Genomic DNA, 19,620 nt, shown 5'->3' with positions numbered 1-19,620 from the left:
TGCAAGCTGAAGAAGCGCTAGCTCAGATGTATGAAGCAGAACTCTAAGTTGAAAAGATACCAGGTTAACAGTCTGTGTAACTCAACTCAGCACCCTGTAAGTTGTGGAATGTTTCTCTGGAATTTGAAAGCCTACCCTGCCCCACAGGAGGCCTTCTTGGCTTATTCTCTCCGTCTTCCTCCTACTGCCTAGATATGATTAAAAAAAAAAAAAAAGTATGGAATTTAGAAATTTTAGCTCGAATTTAAGGTACATTTAAACTTTTTGAAGTCTATTGTTTTTATAGGTATCACATTTAGAGGATCACATTTGCACAAGTGATCCAGTATGCTACCCTAAATTCCAGACCTTTCCTTAAGTAGTACCTTTTACTTCTTTGGAAGCGAGCTAGAAAGTCTCAGAATGTCAGCAGCCAGGGAATAAGGAAAGCTGAGCTGGGTCTGCAGATGGAGAGATGCGGAAAGATACAGAGAGCTTGATCTGGGGCCCCAAGCAAAGAACTTGGCCAATTCTGATGGTCAGATGGAAAATGGTAAAGAAAATGAAAATCACAAGCCCGATCCAGATGGGGAATATAGATAAAGAACATGAAAAGACAGACTCGGGGATATTACTAAGATGATCTTGTCAATCAGAAGAGCATGCTAGAGCTTTTGTAGCCAAGAGAAACGAATGTGCCTGTGTAACACACATCTGCATGGCAGCCCTAGTGGTGGTGCTGGATGAATGAATGTACACACATTGTTTTCTTGGATGCAGTCCTGCCTTCCTTGCTTACTTAGAGTTCACTTTTATGGCTCTAGCTTTCATGAATCAAAACCTGACTGCTTCCTTACATCACACAGCTTGTGGGAGGGCAGTGAGTAGAATAGTTTTTCAGAGTCCGTGGGAGCTTGATCTGGCAGCAGATTAATTAAGAACATACTGAGTGTTTTGGCAAAGTAATCCTTCATGTACCAACTATCACTTAGATTAGCACATCAAATTCCCTTTCCCCTTTTTTCAGGGGCCATTGTAATTCTCCCTTGAGATCTGCTTAAATGATTCAATAATAGAAGTTACCAGGGAAATGTGGTAGTTAAGTATTATAACCTCAACATAATGAATTTTGTTTCCATTTCTAATAGTCTTCATTTTTATGTATCTCCCAATTGATTAATATTTGAGTGTAATTTTCTTTTTTCTTTTTTTTTTTTTTGAGTGTAATTTTCTAATAAATGGGTCATGACAGCTGCAGATTAGAAAACTTTACACATTGCTTCAACCAGAGGCTGATTCTTGACTTTTGGCTCTCCCCGGTTTTTTTTTTTTTTTTCCCCCTCAGCTATATTTCTTAGTTTTGTGTTTTAGAAAATAGTGCGCCTTAACACATATATGTGACTTAAAAATTCAAGTAAAAGAAACCATAGAATGAAAATTAGGGCCTGTTTTCAAGGGGTAACTGCTTTTAACTCTTTAACTCTTCTCTGATACTTTCTTCCTATTTCCCCATTAATGCTGTTTTTAAATTTCTTACTCAGGAACTTCTTTTTACTTCAAGTTAACACTTTTTCTCCTGTTGTTTCTACTTCCCTTACACACTCGTCCTGTTCCATCTTACCATTATGACTTTGGCATCATTTTTCATTAAAGTGGTATTGATTATATGCGTTATTAGAGCTGTATAAATGTTGTTTTCAGCTGAGCAAAGTTGTAAACAAGGATTTTGTTTCATTTCTTGTACAGCTTTCTCTTTTCCAGAGAGCTAATAAATGCCTGGGGTTTTTTTCCCCTCAGTTTTCCATGTGCCTATCACTAATTTAATTTTGCTGGATTCCCAAACAGAATAATAAAATGTTCAAGCACAAGTGAAGTCCAGGATTCTTCTTTCTTTCTGGAGTCATCTCTCCTGTAGCCCCTCTCTTCAGTTCCAGGTGGCAGTGATTGCTCTCCAGGTCTCCTGGGCAGCCATCATCCTGATGCTCAGTTCACCGTGACACTGAGAATTCCCTTTTTGTCTCTGCTCTGTCAGATTTTTTATTTCCATATTGTAACATCTTTCTCTGTTTTGGTTTATTTTTTTCCAAAAGCTTCTTAAGAAGTGGAGGAAGGGAGATACATTTCTGTCACCTTACATGTCCTAAAGTTATTTATTCTGGCTGGGCATGGTGGCTCACACCTGTAATCCCAGCATTTTGGGAGGCCAAGGTGGGCGGATCACCTGAGGTCAGGTGTTCAAGACCAGCCTGGCCAACATGGCAAAACCCTATCTCTACAAAAATACAAAAATTAGCTGGGCATGATGGTGTGTGCCTGTAATCCCAGTTACTTGGGAGGCTGAGGCAGGAGAATTGCTTGAAACCAGGAGGCGGAGGTTGCAGTGAGCCGAGATCGCGCCATTGCACTCTAGCCTGGGCGTCAGAGTGAGACTCCGTCTCAAAAAAAAAAAAAAAAAAAAAAAAAAAATTATTTATTCTGTTACACATGTGATTAATAATTGGGCTAGTGGAGAATTCTGATTGAGGTGGGTTTTCTTATGAATTTTGAAAGAATTGCTCCATTATCTTCTAAACTTTTCATTTTAATCTCAAAAAGTGAGATGTCATTCTAATTCCTGGTCCTTTTGTGTGACCTTTTTTTCCTTCCTGGCAAATTCTATGTTCTAAAGTCTTATGATGATACGCCCTGATGTAGGTGTTTTCTGCTAGCTGGATACGGATTTGGACCCTTTTAAACTGGAAATCCATGTGCTTCAGTTGTGAGAAATTTTTCTATTTTATTTCTTTGATTATTTTATTTTTCTGTTTTCTCTTTTCTTTCTTTATGGGACGTCTGTTACACAGATGACGAACGTGCTAGACTGATCCCTGTTTTTCGTGTCTTACCATCTGTTCGTCGTCTTCTGATTTTTTGGATATTTTCTCAGTTTTGTATTCTGATCATTCTTTTGATTTTTAATATTTTGTTTACTTTTAAAATCTGAGAGTTTTTTCCTTGACTTCTAGTTAATCTTATAGCTTCCTAATTTTGTTTCAAAGGTGGAGTATTTTCTCTCTGAAGATATTGTTTGTGGTTTTTAGTTTTTAGTTTTCTTCAGCTCCTTTTATTGTTTGGTTTCTTTGAATTCCTTTTTCAGTTTTTATTTGTTATTTTTCATATTGGATGCTTTCTTCAAATATCTGATATTATTGACAGTCTGCTCTTATTTGAGAGTGAGGCACTGAAAGCTGATTGGAAGCTCTGTATACATGCATAAGGCTTGTCAAGCAATGGGCTTACAATTGGGTTAAGAGGATAGGGACCTGATTGCCTAAGTGTTGGCATGCATGGGTTATTTCTCTTGGACTGGTTCATTGATAAGAGAATAATCTTTCTGTTTTTGGGGTTGGGAAAAGATGGATAATAAATCTGGGCTGCAGGTATTTTGGGAGCTGAATAGAGGAAGGAGTTGGGTTCTCATCCTTCATCTTACAGATTATTATTTAATCTGTTATATTTAGTATGGTGCCTCACCCTGCTTTCTGTGCCTGGGATCTCTGAGTCTGGAATCTCCCTCAATCATTTTTTTTTTTTCCAGAATATAAACCTCCCTTCTCCTGCCAAGGTTGAGGGGTGGGGGTAACAGGGAGATGGTTGGCCTGTGAGTGCTGAGTTTAAGGGATCTTGAGACCAACTGTTCCTTATTTCTGTTTCCAGAGCCCCTTCTTCCAGGATATCAAGTATCTCCAATTTCTGAGTTTTATCCTTGGAAGGTTTAGCTTTTTTTTTTCTTTGCTGTGTAGGTTATTGTCCACCTATCTACATTTTGTTTATTTAAATTGATCTAAAAACTCTATTTTTTTAAATTTTAACTTTTTACTTTAGCATATTTCAGAATTAAATTTCTAAAAATAGTACATTCTTTACCCAGATTTCTCAAATATTTCTGTATACCCATCACCCAGATTCTTCAGCTGTTTGTATTTTATCGTAGTTGCTTTATTCCTTTTTCTCTGTGTATGTGTGTGTGTATTTTTTCTCGATTTTTTTGGAAGTTGCAGATATGATTCACCGTTATCTCTAAATACTTCTTATATAGAATCACAATACAGCGATGGAAATCATCAGGACATAAACATTGGTGCAATATTGTTATTTAATCTATAGACCTTATTTCGATTTCAGCAGTTATCTCAATAATGTCCATCAGAACAAAAGAAAATCCAAGACCATGCATTGCATTCATGTCACTTTAGCCTCCTTTTACAGTCTAGAACAATTTCTCAGTCTTTCTTTTTCTTACCTGAAATTGACATTTTTGAAGAGCACATGTCAGTTATTTTGTAAGACATCCTTTGATTTGGGTTTGTCTGATGCTTCTGCATGATGAGATTCAAATTATGCATTTTGACAGGAGTATCATAAAAGTAATGTTTTCTCAGTGTACCATGTTGGAGAACACATGATGTCAATTTGTCCTGTTACTGGTGATGATAACTTGGATCACAGGTTTCTGGGAGTTTCTCCAATGTCATGTCAAGTTACTACTTTTCCTTTTATTATGTGTCTTGTGGGGAACTAGTTTGAGACTATGTGAATATCCTGTTACTCCTCAAACTTTCACCCACTAGAGTTTTAGCATCCATTGGTGATTCTTGCCTGAATCAGTTGTTATAGTGGTTGCCAAATGGTGATTTTCCAGTCCTTATTCTCTATCTTCTCAAATAAATCACTAGTTTTTTTGAGGGTGATTTTTCTTTTTAAACCTGAAGATTGTTGAGTTTAAAGGTTCTTCTTTAATCCGTTTTTGGAAAGTTTTCATTTTCTCTTTGAATATTACATATCTGCAGTTCTCACTAATCTTTCATTCTAGAATCCTATTAAATCTTTGTTAGACCTTTTATTCTGTCCTTACCTTATGTCTCTCAGCTTTGTTTTGTTTCCTTCATTGGGTTTTCCACATTTTTCTCTCTCTGTGCTGCATGCTAGATAACTTTTTCACATCTATTTTCCTGTTTTCTTCATCTTTGACTAATGTGTTTTTTACCCATCCATTGTGATTTAAATTTCAGTGGTTATTTGTAGAAGTTCTATTTGATTATTTTTCAAATCTGTCTGCCTGGCCTTTTTCATAGCATCTTTTTTTCTTACATTTTTAATTCCTTCTTTTATATCTTTAATCATTTGAGACACTTACTTTATATTCTGCATCCAATTTTCTGAATTCCTGTAAGGTCTGATCTTGTCATTTGTCTACTGTCCACTGCTCTTGTTGCATTGTTTCCTTAGATGTTTTATAATTTTGGAATGTGAGTTCATCTCACATGTGAGGTTTTCTGTGGAAATTCTTCCATCCTGGGATAAGAAGGTATTTTCCAGAGAATTTATTTGTTTTTGTTTATTTTGCTTCTTCAACATTAATGTCTCACTGGAGATTTCTGTACCACTCAGATAATTCATTTAAAACCCCAAACCTGCATGAGCTCTAGCCTCTGTTAAAAGCTCCCAAGGGAAGGAAAGCTGACTTGGTTACAAAGCAGTAAACTCTCTTTTTGCAACATGCTGTTCCAGGGAATTTTGTTTTTTCATGTATCATCATATTTACTCTGGGAAGCCTTGTTTTCCCATGTTTTAGAGCATTCTAGGTTTAATAAAACTAGCTAAAAATTACGTTTTTTCTTAAAGTAAGTGCTCTTTCCAGGTGAAAACTTTTTTTTGTTTGTTTGTTTGGTTGGTTGGTTGGTTGGAAGGTAAGAAAGGGAGGAGGAACTTTTCTCTTTTAATAACTACATTCAGCCTGTGATGAAGCATTTGATTATTAGACAGCAATGCCACTAATAAGTTTTTTAAGTTGTCAGCAACTACTTGTAAACACTAGTGTAGTACTCTTCGTTATGGTAAATACAGTTGTCTTAAGATGAATGGCTCATATTTTGGTACGGTGCTTGATGTTCAAAACAAAATGTTACAAAACAATAAGCAAACATAAATTGAAAGAAAAAGTTCCCCAGGAAGATTCCTCCTCACCCACATCACCACCCCAAGCTCAGGTTGAGAAACAAAAGTGACTTTTGTTGCTTCTGTGTACTAGTGAGAGACTTTTTCTAGCCCACTCTTTCACTGATTGTATAGGCCTTCAAGGGATCTGTTTTAATGTACAAGTCTCAGTTCCAACTTCCTAACTTCCTGTGCCCAAAACTAAGTCTCCTCTTCCAGCATGAGCATTAAAACCAACTACATTGCCAACCCCTGCAACAAGCTTGGCCCTCCGTGGTGCCAAGGAGCTAGTGCCAACTAGCTCCTGGGCGTTCAGCTTTCATTTTCTTATCATTTCCAGTGACTTCAGCTGTATGTTTAAAATAATTTTTGTTTTATTTTATACTACAATTTTACATTTTATAGCAAGAGGATTTTGAAAAAGGAAGGCTTCATCTGTTTTACCTTCCAAAAATTTGTTGAACTTTGGTCCATTCTTGTTTCCAATAAAATATTTTTTTTTGCCCTTGTGGGTTCATGCCTTTTTTTCAGGAAGAAGCAGAGATGGAACACAGTAGACAAAACATATGCTTTATTGGAATTCCAGAGAAATTAATATTTAAGAAATCACTTTATTGTGGAGGCTCTTCTTTCCACTCTGTATCAACTTTCATTTTGGTGTTAGGCTCCTAATGGCTCAAACTATACAGAAACTTTGGTTTTCTTGGTTATAACTGTGTTGGTGTTTTGAGCTTGGATGCCATAAGCTGTAATTTAATCACTCCCCAGAGTTCTTATTTACCAAGCCAATGAAGTCTTCCCCTATACCATAGATGACCTCTCTAATATGGTCATGGGCTACCAACAAGCATTTTTATGCCCAGACCGGAGAATGAGCTACTCTTTCAAACTGCCAGAGTATTTCAAGTGTGGGAGAATCAGATGAAGCTGTAAATTTGTCTTACCTCTCATAAGACATAGTAGTATAAGCCATCATGAACATTGTTGGACACTTTGTCTTTGGTTTATAGATTGGCTTTCTTTGTTTGAATCAAATAAGTCACTAGTTTTTTCACTGAAGCATTTAAGTATTTTCAGTATACTTATGAAGTAGCAGGTCCAAGGATGATGATTGAAGACCTTGTTCTAAATAATCTAAATCTTTTGTACTGTGAAACAGCTGAACTGTTAACATATCAAGTTATAAACCAGTAAAATCAATAGTGTGTTATCTTTGCCAGTATCTTAAGCAATCATACTATAGATATATTTAGTGAAATTTATTACTTGCAGACTGCTATAACTCATGAATTATTAAAAGTATCAGCATATGGAGCCCTCTGTTCCCTCATTCCAAATTCTTTTAATATGGCTTATGTTGAACCATTTAAATGGTTTCTCTCCATCCCACTGATGGAAGCTGCAGCCAGATGAGGGTTCTTATAAATGATTGGCTTTCTTTCCAAGCAAGAGGAGGATGAAATGTCAACTTTTTCCTCTACTACCTGAAAAGCAATCAGTGGCAACCTCTCTTGCTCTCCTTGACAGTAGTTTGGCTTTATGGAAGAAGGGTGGGCATTTAGCCAAATGTGAATTTCAGTGCTATATAAAGAAAAAATTGAAGTAGCTAAAACTCAGATAATAACAGGAATTTTCAAGAGGCATTCAGATGGGTTTAACCTGTGAGCCTTCCAGTAAACTAACTGTAGCCCAGAAATTCGTAAACTGCACGTTTCAATCCCTTTTTTCTTGGGGATGATCTGAGTGACTTGAGGTTACTTACCAAATCTCTCTTTGCAACAATTTGCCCATCTGTAGGATGGAGATTAGGGATAATGATAGCTTCAGAAGAATAGTGTAACAATTAGCAACTGATTATTGTCTGATTATATGATTATCTGATTATGTCTGATTGTAATTAAGACCATTGCAAAGGACATTTGGAATCAAACCTGAGTTCAAAACCATTTATTAGCTTGACCTTGTACAAAATTTCCTTCCTTCCTTACTTCCCTCCTTCCCTCCTCCCTCCCTCTGTCCCCCCTCCCTCCCTTCTGCAGTGGCACAATCATAGCTCAATACAGCCTTGACCTCCTGGGCTCAAGTGATCCTCCCACCTCGGCCTCCTGAGTAGCTGGGATTATAGGTGTGCACCACATGCCGAGCTACTTTTAAAAAATCTTATTTTTGTAGAGTGCAATGGCATGATCATAGCTCACTGCAGCCTCAAACTCCTGGGCTCCACCAGTCCTCCTGCTTCAGCTTCCTGAGTAGCTAGGACCATAGGCTTGTACCACTATATACAGGTAATTTTTTTTTTTTGATAGTGACAGGGTCTTGCTATGTTGCCCAGGCTGATCTTGAACTCCTGGCCTCCAGCTCTTGAACTCCTGGCCTCGAGCAATCCTCCCACCCCAGCAAGTTTCTTATCTCTTTGAATTTCATTATTCTTATCTGTAAAATGAGAATACTTATTTGAGAGAACTACTTTAAGAAATTAATGATATACATGGAAGCATTTTGTAAGTGGTGTGGGGCTATGAGAAGTGAAGTGTTGATTATAAGGTTGATAGTATAATGTTTTATCACATGGAAACATAAATTTTAGAATTGGGTGGACTCTGGAGAGGAAAATTAAAAATACAGGAGGGTATTTTTTGTGCCCAGATAGGTCTTATTATATTTTTTCTCTTGTTTATTCCTTACAACCAAGAGTAGCATTCCTTTAGCACTAGTCTTACAGATGAAGGAAGTGAGACATATTTATTTCAAGACCCATCCACTGATCACCTCTTTTTTAAAATGGGGAAATGGAGGTCCAAAGAAGTATGTTGATTCATCTAATGCAGAGATTCTCTGCCCATCATTCCACCTATTATATTGCTTTCTTTTCATATAATTGTTTTCATCTTGCACCCAAATTTGGCCCCCAAGCTAAACAGGGAACACAATGACACGTAAGTACAGTGGCAGTGTAAATATAAAAAAGACTTCTGTCCCTGGCTTTCTGATAGGTTAGATATGCTAAGTGACCTTCTTAAGTGAACAACTAAAATATTGAATGAAGTATTACAAAGCAATTTAACCTATTACTGAGCTGGCAGGAAAGTAAGGTATTTGCTAATCCCCAAATCAAAGTGAAACTCAGTATCCTGGGAAGTGAATGGGAGCCAAAGTCAGCTTTTGCTATGGAGACTTTTGTAGACCTTGATGATCTGGAGCTTTGACCTGGTAACTCTGTGAAGTAAGGGACTGGGATTAGGATTTAAATCCTGTGGCCCATCCAACTCTCACAAGGACTTCCTGGATGAAGCTAGGGAACTGAAAGATTATGTCTTCAGTGAAAGAGTAAGGAAGGAGTAAACCTGTCTGTATTGACCCTTGTGATTGAGAACTACAATCACAAGCCACCCCCAGATGGCTTCTTACTACAGTTATCATCCAAATAAGCCTTAAGGAGGGAATTTAGTTGAAAGTGGCTTTGTATTGATAGGAACCAGCAGAAGCAGACACAAACCCTGTCATAAGGACCGTATTTTCAGTCCAGGTCTCAAATAATTCTTATAAATTAAGTGTCTGAGGACAGTTAGCAGCTCACAACCATAAAGCTATAGGCAATATTGTGAGTGAGAACTACCAGAAATAGACATGCAAGGGCTTGCAATTATTAGAGTAGATTATTAGAGTCAATGAAATTGTTCAGAATGCAGCCCAAAGAGACAAAGAGATGGAAAATATGAAGGAGTAAGTGAAGTAATATAGAGAACAGAGAGAGAAGGTCCAACATACGCTAAGCTGAGTTGCAGAAGAAGAGGTGGGGAATGGAAAGAAGCCCTACTGAAGGGATCAGAGCTGAGAATTTTCCACAGTTGTTGAATGACATAGGCCACAGATCCAGGAAGACTAACAGACCACAAGCAGGATAAGTAAAAGTACATTTACAGCCTGGTAATCGTAATGAGACTGCAGTAAACCAAAGAAAAAGCGAAGATCTTAAAAGCAGCTGTAGGAAAAGGAGAATATCTGTAGACATATTTGGCCTGCTCCTGTGACCCTGAGTTAGTCTCTGGCTCAGTTTCTTCAGATATCAGTCATGGTACTTGTTAGTTCAGTGCCCCCAAATGTGATGCCACCATTTAGAAAACTCACTTATGAGCAAATTGCTGTAAATAGGTTTCAGGAGCTTTAAGTTAATAATTAACTATCTTATTTAGTTGAAGCCTTAAGAGAATTTCTAGCCTTTGCTTTTCTCCATTTTTCACGTGTCTGTTTAATGTTTGGTCAGTGAGATTTGGCCTTCAGTGTTATTCTTGTTTTTCAGAACAGTCAGTTATTGTATGAGTCTGTTCTCACATCGCTATAGAGAATTACCTGAAACTGGATAATTTGGAAAGAAAAGAGGTTTAATTGGCTCTTGGTTCTGCAGGCTGTGCAGGCTTCTGCTTCTGGGGAAGCCACAGGAAACTTACAATCATGGCAGAAGGCAAAAGGGAAGTTGGCAAGTTTTACATAGCTGAAGCAGGAGGAATAGAGAAGGGAGAGGTACTACACACTTTTAAACAACCAGATCTTGGGAGAATTCACTCACTGTCTTGAGAACAGCAAGGGGGAAACCCACCCCCATCATTCATTTACATCCCACCAGGCCTCTACTCCAACATTGGGGATTACAATTCAATGTGAGATTTGAGTAGGAACACAAATCCAAACCATATCAGTTATTATTTGAGAGTGAAATGAAGTAGACACGATGTATCAGGTAAACTTCAGACTTGTCCCCAAAACTTTTCTCTTTTGAGCTAAGAGATGCTACTTGAAGACATTGTTAGGTCTCAGTAATTCTCTAGTTTTGCAAGTCAGCATGTGCCTGGCTGATAGAGTGCTGTGCTGTGGGTATTTGGGGCTGTAGAGGTTTAATGGTTAAGGCAACGTGGACCACATTACTGATTGCCCCTTTCAAATCTCCCAGTAACCATTAACATAAATATCATCTCACCATTTTGGACAAGGGACACCACCCCTATGCACGTTAGTAATATGATGCTAATGCTTAACTCTTTCATTGCCCTGCTTCAAAGGCCTTGTCCTATATTCATTGATGGCGAGTCTCTTTGAACCTAAAGGAGAAATGAAGGGGTTAACTCCTTTTGGTTTTGCCCTTTGACCACTTCTGGATGAGAGGCATGATGAAATACTTTTCAAAGTCTTCAGTGGAAACACATCATGCATAATTGGAGCAAAAAAGAATAAATCAAAGCTTTTTTCCCCTTTTAGTCTGGTAATTCATAATTGAAACCACATTGAGGTAAGGGTTGATAACTTCAAAACAACTAAGAAAACTGCCCTTCTATCAAGGTAGGAATAGGTAAGGCTTCTTTCTCATTACTAGGGCTCAAAAGCTTCTGTATAACAGGCCTGTCCTCTTTTCTTACCTTCTTCTCTGTCTTCTCATTTTTCTGTTTAGGCAAAATATGTTCACTTAAATCAGATATAGGTTGACTCAAATATCTGCTGAATTCTCTTATTTTCACATGAAGTTATACATAGTGACAAAAAATATCTGATATGATGAGGAATAGTAATTAAAATTTGGATCATCCTGTATTGCAGCTTGATTTCTTCAGTGCTACAGTTTGGTTTGGTTTAGGCTGAAAGAATCTTTTAGTTGGTAATGAAATGTGGTTTTCCTTGCTCTTGATTTCACAATCTGAGTAGCATCAGCAAGAACATTTCAGAATGGCTAGCAAAGGCCATCCGTTTACCACCTTTCTCTGCTTTCTGTATGGTAACCCTAGAATGGCTTTGGTTAGGCTCGTATATAGCTACCATGACCTTTCAACTACAAGAAAGCAAATCAGGATTGCAGGAAGGGCCCAGGCAACTTCCTTTGTTTGGGATTGCCAAAGGCACCACTAGTTGCTTGAGTTTGAATCTCTTTCCTGAAGGGGAAACCCCTTTGAACTGGTAGTTGACTTTAAGCTTAGTCTCCCAAGGCCTTTCCCTCAAGGCATCCTGAAACCTGAGCCCACACATCCCTCTCACTAGTGTCTGCACACTACTAGTTCTTACACCAGGGCATTCCGGAATAAAAGAACTTTTCTACAGCTGGCATCGTGACCTGACAGTTCTCGTGGCTGTTAGGGATTACTTTTATGCAACTGCAGTTTAACAATGTGAGATTTCTTATTGGCGCTTCTATAGTGAATATTCGTTGGAGGAGTGAGAAGTAAACAGTGGGAGGATGGGCAAGAGGTGAGCAAGGCATTTTGGCCAAAGGCCAGCACGTTGTCAGAATAATACACACTTATTCTTTTGGTATCTCCTCCTACCTTTGAGTGAACAGGTTCATCGAGTGCATTTGAAAATTGCATTGATAGCCAGGGTTTTGAAGGCATAGCTGTGATAGATGGGCTTTGCCTCTTCTCCAGCTCTCTGTTGCTGGATGCCTGATTTTATGCCCTGTCTTACCATCATGGAGATTTAATCAGGTAGCAGAGTTAATTGACAGCATTGTTTGCCTTTTCCCTGGCAGAAACCAGTCTTGAGTAAATTATGGAGGTTTAAATTTGCTTGATTTCCTGCAGAAAGTGGGGTCAAGAGGTCCCAGACTGTAGACACTCTCTTTGGTCAGCCAGCAGGGGGTCAGTTCTTAAAGGTATTTCAGAGGTGACTAAACGCCGTTTTTGAAATGTTCCTCCCCAGTAAGCTTTTTTTCTCTGGAGGTTAGTTTGCTGACCTTACCCTAGTGGGGTGGAGTGTCTGTGTGAAGGTATACACCCCAATTAAAGCTGCCTTTCTCCACACTGTCACTGAGCTCCGAAGGCAAATAGGATTATGCTTGAGCAAGGGAAAAGCAATTGACACAGAAGCTTAGTTGCAGATCAGCATTTCCTATTTATGACTGTTTGAAATAGAGCATAATGGTAGCCATGTCAATTTGTCACTAAAACAACGATCAGGAAAAGAAAGTTTCAAAAGAAACAACAGACTAGCTGTGTAACTTTAAAAAACAATTGTTATTTAAGGCTTTTCACGATAAAGCTCTAACCTGCCGTTACCTGAGTTCCTCTCATTTCTGCTGTCTGACCTTTCTCCTCCCAGCAAACTGTGAGGTGTCCTGTTGGATGGTTCACTGTCTTGTAGGCAAATCTTTGCACGTGCCTCTCAGATTGCCCCTAGGCTTCTTTAGCCAGCCCTCTCCTGCTTCTTCTTAAAGGCACTGCTCAGACCTCCTCATCTCCAGGTAGGGAGAGGTGATTGTGTAGATCTCCACGTTTCCACCTATGGAGTACCTTTCATTCTTTGTTTACTACTTGTTAGTTTACATTGTAATTTGTGTTTTTACCGCACTGTCTTCCCCACTAGGTTATGTGTGTTTTGAGAGGAAGGAAAGTGTTCATCTTTGCAGCTTTAACACTATTCCAGGCTTATAGTGTATGTTCAGGAAATGTTGGCTGAATGAATGAGTACCAGAAATAATGCTAGTGGGAATGATTGCTGAATCACCAATACCAGTGTTTCAGTAGGCAAGAATACAAATTGAGAAGAGTGAAAGTATTTTGTTTGCTTTAAACTCTAATTCATAGGGTCCTGTGTTGAGCCCTCTGCTAAATGTTTATGTACATAATCTCGTTTAATCATTACCCTAGGAGGTAGTTACTATCATGATCCCTGTTTTACAGATGAGGAAACTGATACTCAAAGAACTGTACATGTCACAAGACTAGTACATGGCAAGGCCCAGATTAAAGCCCTCTATTAAATATCCCTATAAAATCCTACACTTCTTCAGAACACAGCACAGTAAGATTCTTGGTAAGTATGTATAAAACGAGTTAACTAGGTTGGGAGTCATTTCAAAACTCATAATTTTAGTCATTTGAATGTACATCAGCTCTTCATATCTATACATAAGGGAGACAGATAAAACAGGCCTCAGTCATTTGGCTTTAACTTACTCACTTCTTTAAAAAACAAGTTTTGATTGAAAAATTAGGCATTGTTCTAAATAGTAGGTGTTCTGGCTCCTGCCTTCATGGAGCTTTCAGGATAGCCAAAGCATAATGAATAGAAAGGAAAAGAGAAAATCATGGATATTAAAAACAATATATTTGGACAGGAAGAAGTAGCGGTAGAGAATCCACTTAAACCAGGACCTTGAAACATGATAAGATAAAGAGAGGGAGAAAGAAGGATTTCATTTGGGATTCTTGTACTGCAATTCGTTCGAAATTCTTGTGCTGCAAGAGATCTCAAGACTGCTTAGGCTACCTCCTACCCCCTTTTGAGACACACAGAAAGTAAAGCCCGGAGAAATTATAACTCACACAAGATCAACCATTGGCTATCATTTATTGAATGCTTCTACATGACAGTACCTTACATATATTACCTCATTTAGGCCAAGTAATACTACCTAGAAAGATGGTAATAGTTGTATGATGAGTTTTATAGATAGAGAAACTGAGGTACAAGAGAAGTTAAGTACTTTGCCCAGGCTATGCAGCTGGCAAGTGAAAGAACCTGGATTCCGATTAAGGACTTGTGATTCCAAAACTGACTTCAAACATGCTAACTCAATTTTGAAGCCATTTGCATTAACTCTGGTGGTGTGTTCTACAGTAAATAATTGAGCCTATATTTGAGTAAATGCATGCTTAGAAGCTTACATACTGCCTCCTGTGTTCATCTCCACTTCTGGATTTTAAGGGAAGGTATTGGCAAGATCCAGTCCTCCTTATGCTCCTTTCCATGCTGTCCATACCCCCCATGCTGCCTTCCCTGCTTCTCCAGTAGTCAAGCCCTGTTTAGGATGCAAGTGTGGAAAAACTGAACATCAAGAAAAGTTACTGTCCACTTCCCAGCCAGCCATTCCTTCCTGTCCTCCCTCCTCTCCTACCAATTCACTTCCCAAGTGGAGCTGGCATGTGGGATGAGACCCGATCTGTTGTCTTGCCAGCGACTCTGGCTCCATGTCCCTGGCAGCTCCTTGAAATCAGAGCTGCGATGCCTTTCAGGGGTGCCTTACTTTAAATGCCAAGGCACTCGTTTTGTGAGTCTAAGCTTTGCATCTCTTAGGGAATTTTCCTCTCCTCTTAATGTCATAAAGACATTTAAGTGTGTTGGCATTCAACCCCCTTCTCCCAAAGAACAGACCTCATTCTGTTAGAGTTTTAATAGTTTTTCCTTCTGTTTTAGTGGTGTATTTACCTTTTTAAATTTATGTGCACACTTTGTGTCAGTGTTATATATTTGGTGTGTTTTTATTCCATAGACTCTCTGAAATCATAGTGTTTGGGGTGGGTTCTTGCTTATTGGCCCAGATTTTATTAACAAGGATCAAGAACTTTTAGGATTTTTGTCTGAGAAAAGAGCTAGAAGCAGCAAACTCTGGAGTGCCCCACACTTGCATTTTCCAAAGTCTATAAAATGGTGATGCATACCCGGTCTGGGTATGTATGTAGGAGGGCGTAGGGAAGGGCTGTGAACCATTACCGTCTGGTGTTCTGGAATCAGATTGCTTGAGTTGTATCTCACTTCCATCACTTACAGGTTATATAGCCTTGAACATCATTTGCTATTTCTAGTTCTGCAGTTTCCTCATCTGTAAAGTGAGAACAATAACCGTATCTATCTTGGGGGTTGTTGTGAGTATCTAATGAGGTAATACATGTAAAGCACAGTGCTTTGCACTTAGTAAGTACTCAGTAAATCTTGACTGTTTCAATATCACACATTAAATCATTTTATACACTTTTTTAAAAGAATCTTTTTGTTTCTTTTCCACTTAAAATGATGTTTTTCAAGCAGGCATTCGTGAGTATTGTGTCAAGAGGGTTAGGTGACTGGGTTGGGGATAGTGATGACACATAGACCATGAACCGTCCCTGGGGATTAATTATGACTTAAATATAGGGCTACTTTCTGACTTCAGTTTCCATAAAGGTCAGGAAGAGATAAAGAATAAAATTTGGGGTAGAAAACTCAAAAAGGTTTCTAGAAATACAATGAGTTGCTAAGGTCAAATACGAAAATCCAGGCACCTTCCTAAGACTACAGTTTAATATTAAAGTGTGATGTCATGGAAACAGAAGGTCAACATTGAAAAGACGGACTTTCCTGGCCGGGCGTGGTGGCTGACACCTGTAATTCCAGCACTTTGGGAGGTTATGGCAGGTGGATCACCTGAGGTTGGGAGTTCGAGACCAGCCTGACCAACATGGAGAAACCCTGTCTGTACTAAAAATACAAAATTAGCTGAGTGTGGTGGTGCATGCCTGTAATCCCAGCTACTTGGGAGGCTGAGACCGTAGAATCTCTTGAACCCGGGAGATGGAGGTTGAGGTGAGCCAAGATTGTGCCATTGCACTCCAGCCTGGGCAACAAGAGTGAAACTCTGTCTCAAAGAAAAAAAAAGAAAAAGAAAAGATGGCCTTTCCTATTGTGTCTTGGTTGTGAAATCTAATTATAGCATGTTGTGGACACTTTGGCTTTAATATCCTGAAATTAGGACCCCAGGAATCGCATTCAGCTTCTCTGAGTTTCCATCCCATGTGTATTCCGTGTGTTTGTGTGCATTTCTCATCCCACACTCTTACATCTGGCAGACAGCCGTTGTCACAAAGGTGGTGATGGGTGTCCATCAGTGATATGGATGAGATTGATAGGGGACCTTGACAATCCCAGAGTATAAAAGGCTGGGAAGTATGCAGCAGCCGTGATAGCAGATAGGACATTTCATACTCAGCCACCTTCTGGCAAAGATGGAGTTCAGTCCTGGGCTTTTTGCATGATAACATAGGAATATGAGTATAATTAATGCCACTGAATTACACATTTAACAATGGTTAAAATGGCAAATTTAATATTATATCTATTTTACTACAGTTTTAAAAAGTGAACAATGTAATATACCAAAACCTTTATATGCTTTAAGTGGGTAGATTGTATGGTATATGAATCATATCCTAATAAAGCTGGTAAAAAATATAAGAACATTTAAATAATCTTAATTATTATCAGTACAAAAATAGTTTTGCTTACATTGCTGTGTTAAAAATACTTAATATTTTAATGATAGCAAAGAGATTGAATTTCTTTCATTACTTTTTAAACTTTATTTTAAAAACATTTCACACTTAACAGATAAGTTTTGAGAATTGTACATTGAACTCATATGTTTCTCACCTATTTTCACACATTGTGAGCATTTTCTCTTTATTCTCTGTGTTCAGAAATATGCACTGTAATATGGCAGTGGTTTTTGTTTTTTTATTTTTGTCTTTTTAAAAAATTCACTGTGCTACTTCTGTTAATCGTTTGCAATCTGAAAATTCATACCTCTCATATCTTACGTACTGAGAACTTCTTTAATTTCTTTGATAGATTTATTTCTCCCATAGTCTGTGTTTTCTTTTCTGCAATCTCCTATTAAATGGATGTTGGACCTCCTAGATTTTCTCATTTTTTCTGTTCTTATTTTTCATCTCTGCCTTTTTGTTCACCAGTCTGGAATATTTTGTCATCTTTATCTTGCAATCCTGACCTTTTTTCCCCCGACTGGCAGGACCAACCAGGTAGCAATCCTGCCCTTAAAAAAATTTTTAAACTATTATATTTTTAATGTCAAAGAGTTGTTTCTGTTCTTTGATAGAGCTTTTAAAATAAAAATTTATTCTTGTTTCATGGATGAAGAATCTTATCTCCCAGTGGATACAATTTGTTGTTGATGCTGTTTTAATTTCCTTCTGCTACTTCTGTTGTTCCTGTTACTTCTAAGTTCCTTTTCTTCTTTATTCGTTTGGTTTCTGTCATTCATGCTGAAGATGCTCTTGAAATGTCTGTGATTCTAGAATCTGCTCATGATTGAGAGGGAAGCACTGAAAAGCTGATTGGAAGTTCTCTGTGTGAAGGCCAGCTTATTGCCTGGAGGACTTCACTGTAAGATGTTGGGGTGCCGAGCTAGCCACATGGTTGCCAACGCTTTGGGAACTGAAGGGGAAAGAAGGCTGTAGGGCCCATCATTCAGAATGTAGATTTTTAGCCTATATTTTCCTCTCCTCTGTGCCTGTATTTCCCTGTCTAGAGCTTCAGTTTCCTCAGAAAGGAAACCTCCCTTCTCTAGCTGGGATAAGGGACGAGTCGTTTTCTGGCTGAGTAGGATCAAGGGAGGGTTTGTGAATCTGGGCCTCTAACTGCTCCTTACACAGATTTTTAACAGTCTTCCTGTTTTCAACCTTACCGCTCCTCCTACCTCACAAGGTATCTGGTGAGTTTCATTCCTGAGCCCTGTGAATTCCCAGGTTGGCTTGCTTGCCATTGCTGCCTCCCCTCCTGGTAGGTGCCCACGTCTCCACTCTCACTCCTCCTCTGCTATCCCTTCTCTAGCCCTTTCCGTCTTTCAGAAATATCGTAATAGGCCCATCAGCTGTTGTCTCTTTTCCCATCTCTTTGTCCTTGTAGATTTGTATTCTTTTATATTCATCAACTGCCTTTTTATTGGGTTTGGGGAGAGAGTGGAGATAAATGCATGCTTTAGTCTGTCGTGTTTAACTAGAGTTCTTTTCTCAGCTGCAAAAGTTCTCAGCTCCTTTTTCAGTGATATCAGGGCCAAACTTAATTAGTCCATGCAAATTTTGAGGAGGGAAAGACTTTGAGCAGTTGCTTAGCTCTGGGATCAGTCCTGGTAAAAGCCGCCAAGCCTGCTATGTTTGGGTTTGCTGACGATATTGGGTGAGCCATATTGTTACAGCTGCTTTTCTGACCTGTGTTAATCTGTCCTCTTGTAGAAGTGGGGCAGTGTGAGCAATCCACTCTTCCTCCCGCTGATCCCACCACAGTCTCAAGGGTTCACCGCCATAGTCCTCACTTACGACCGAGTAGAGAGCCTCTTCCGGGTCATCACTGAAGTGTCCAAGGTGCCCAGTCTATCCAAACTGCTTGTCGTCTGGAATAATCAGAATAAAAACCCTCCAGAAGGTAAGAAGCCTTAGTGCATCTCTCAGCTGGATTGATTTTGGATGGCCAAATTATTCACATCCTTTGTTTTAAATAAATTTTCCTGCTTTGTCAACAGCAATGCCATTTCTGAGACAGCATGCCTTCATTTTTCTCAGTCCTCTCATTCTTGTTCTAGGGTGGCCCATTTAACTCCAAGCCCTGGCATACTCTGTAGCCACAAGTGTTTGAGGGCTTAGGAATCAATAGGATCAAAGGCTATCAGCCTTGGGAAAACAGATCTCAGCTTCCCTCAGCCATCTCAGCTGATTTGTTTACATGAAAACTCAGTTTAAAAGGCATTAGTTTTCTCTTTTCTTATCTCTGCTCTGATGCTGTACTTTCCTCCAAAAATAAATAATAATAATAAAATAAAAAAGGATGGCCTCACGTCTGATTGGAAAAGTCAGCAGCAAAGCATACCCTGTCCAGACTTCAAGTCAGGTCCTTAAAGAGAGCAATCACTAGAAGTTCCCATTGGTTCTCCCTTAATCACTTTGTTCCTTGCCTTGGCCACCCCTGTAATCTGCTGGCTGGCAGCTAGGGTTGAGGACTATTTGATTCATTGGATTTGTTTTTAATTCGGGACGCACAGAGTATGTTCCACCTGCATTTAGTTTCTCATTCAGTCTGTGTATTACTGATCCTAATCCCAGGGACTTCAAAGCTCCTGCCATTTATAGCCTATTA

General features: G+C 38.8%; 1 protein-coding gene across 5 annotated transcripts in view; it reads left to right on the top strand.

Annotated features, from left to right (window-relative positions):
- EXT2 (exostosin glycosyltransferase 2) overlaps window positions 1–19,620 on the top strand; it is a 206,904-nt gene that overhangs the window by 91,970 nt on the left and 95,314 nt on the right. For all 5 annotated transcript variants that reach the window (XM_074013872.1, XM_065528278.2, XM_015434882.3 and 2 more), the window contains one exon: window positions 18,723–18,912. In XM_074013872.1, the coding sequence (XP_073869973.1) occupies window positions 18,723–18,912 (190 nt within the window). The remainder of the gene's footprint in view (window positions 1–18,722; window positions 18,913–19,620) is intronic.

The sequence above is a fragment of the Macaca fascicularis genome, chromosome 14, assembly GCF_037993035.2.
Source record: "Macaca fascicularis isolate 582-1 chromosome 14, T2T-MFA8v1.1".
NCBI lineage: Eukaryota > Metazoa > Chordata > Mammalia > Primates > Cercopithecidae > Macaca > Macaca fascicularis.
The sequence above is the reverse complement of the archived record's forward strand: the minus strand, read 5'-3'. Positions and strand labels throughout refer to the sequence as shown.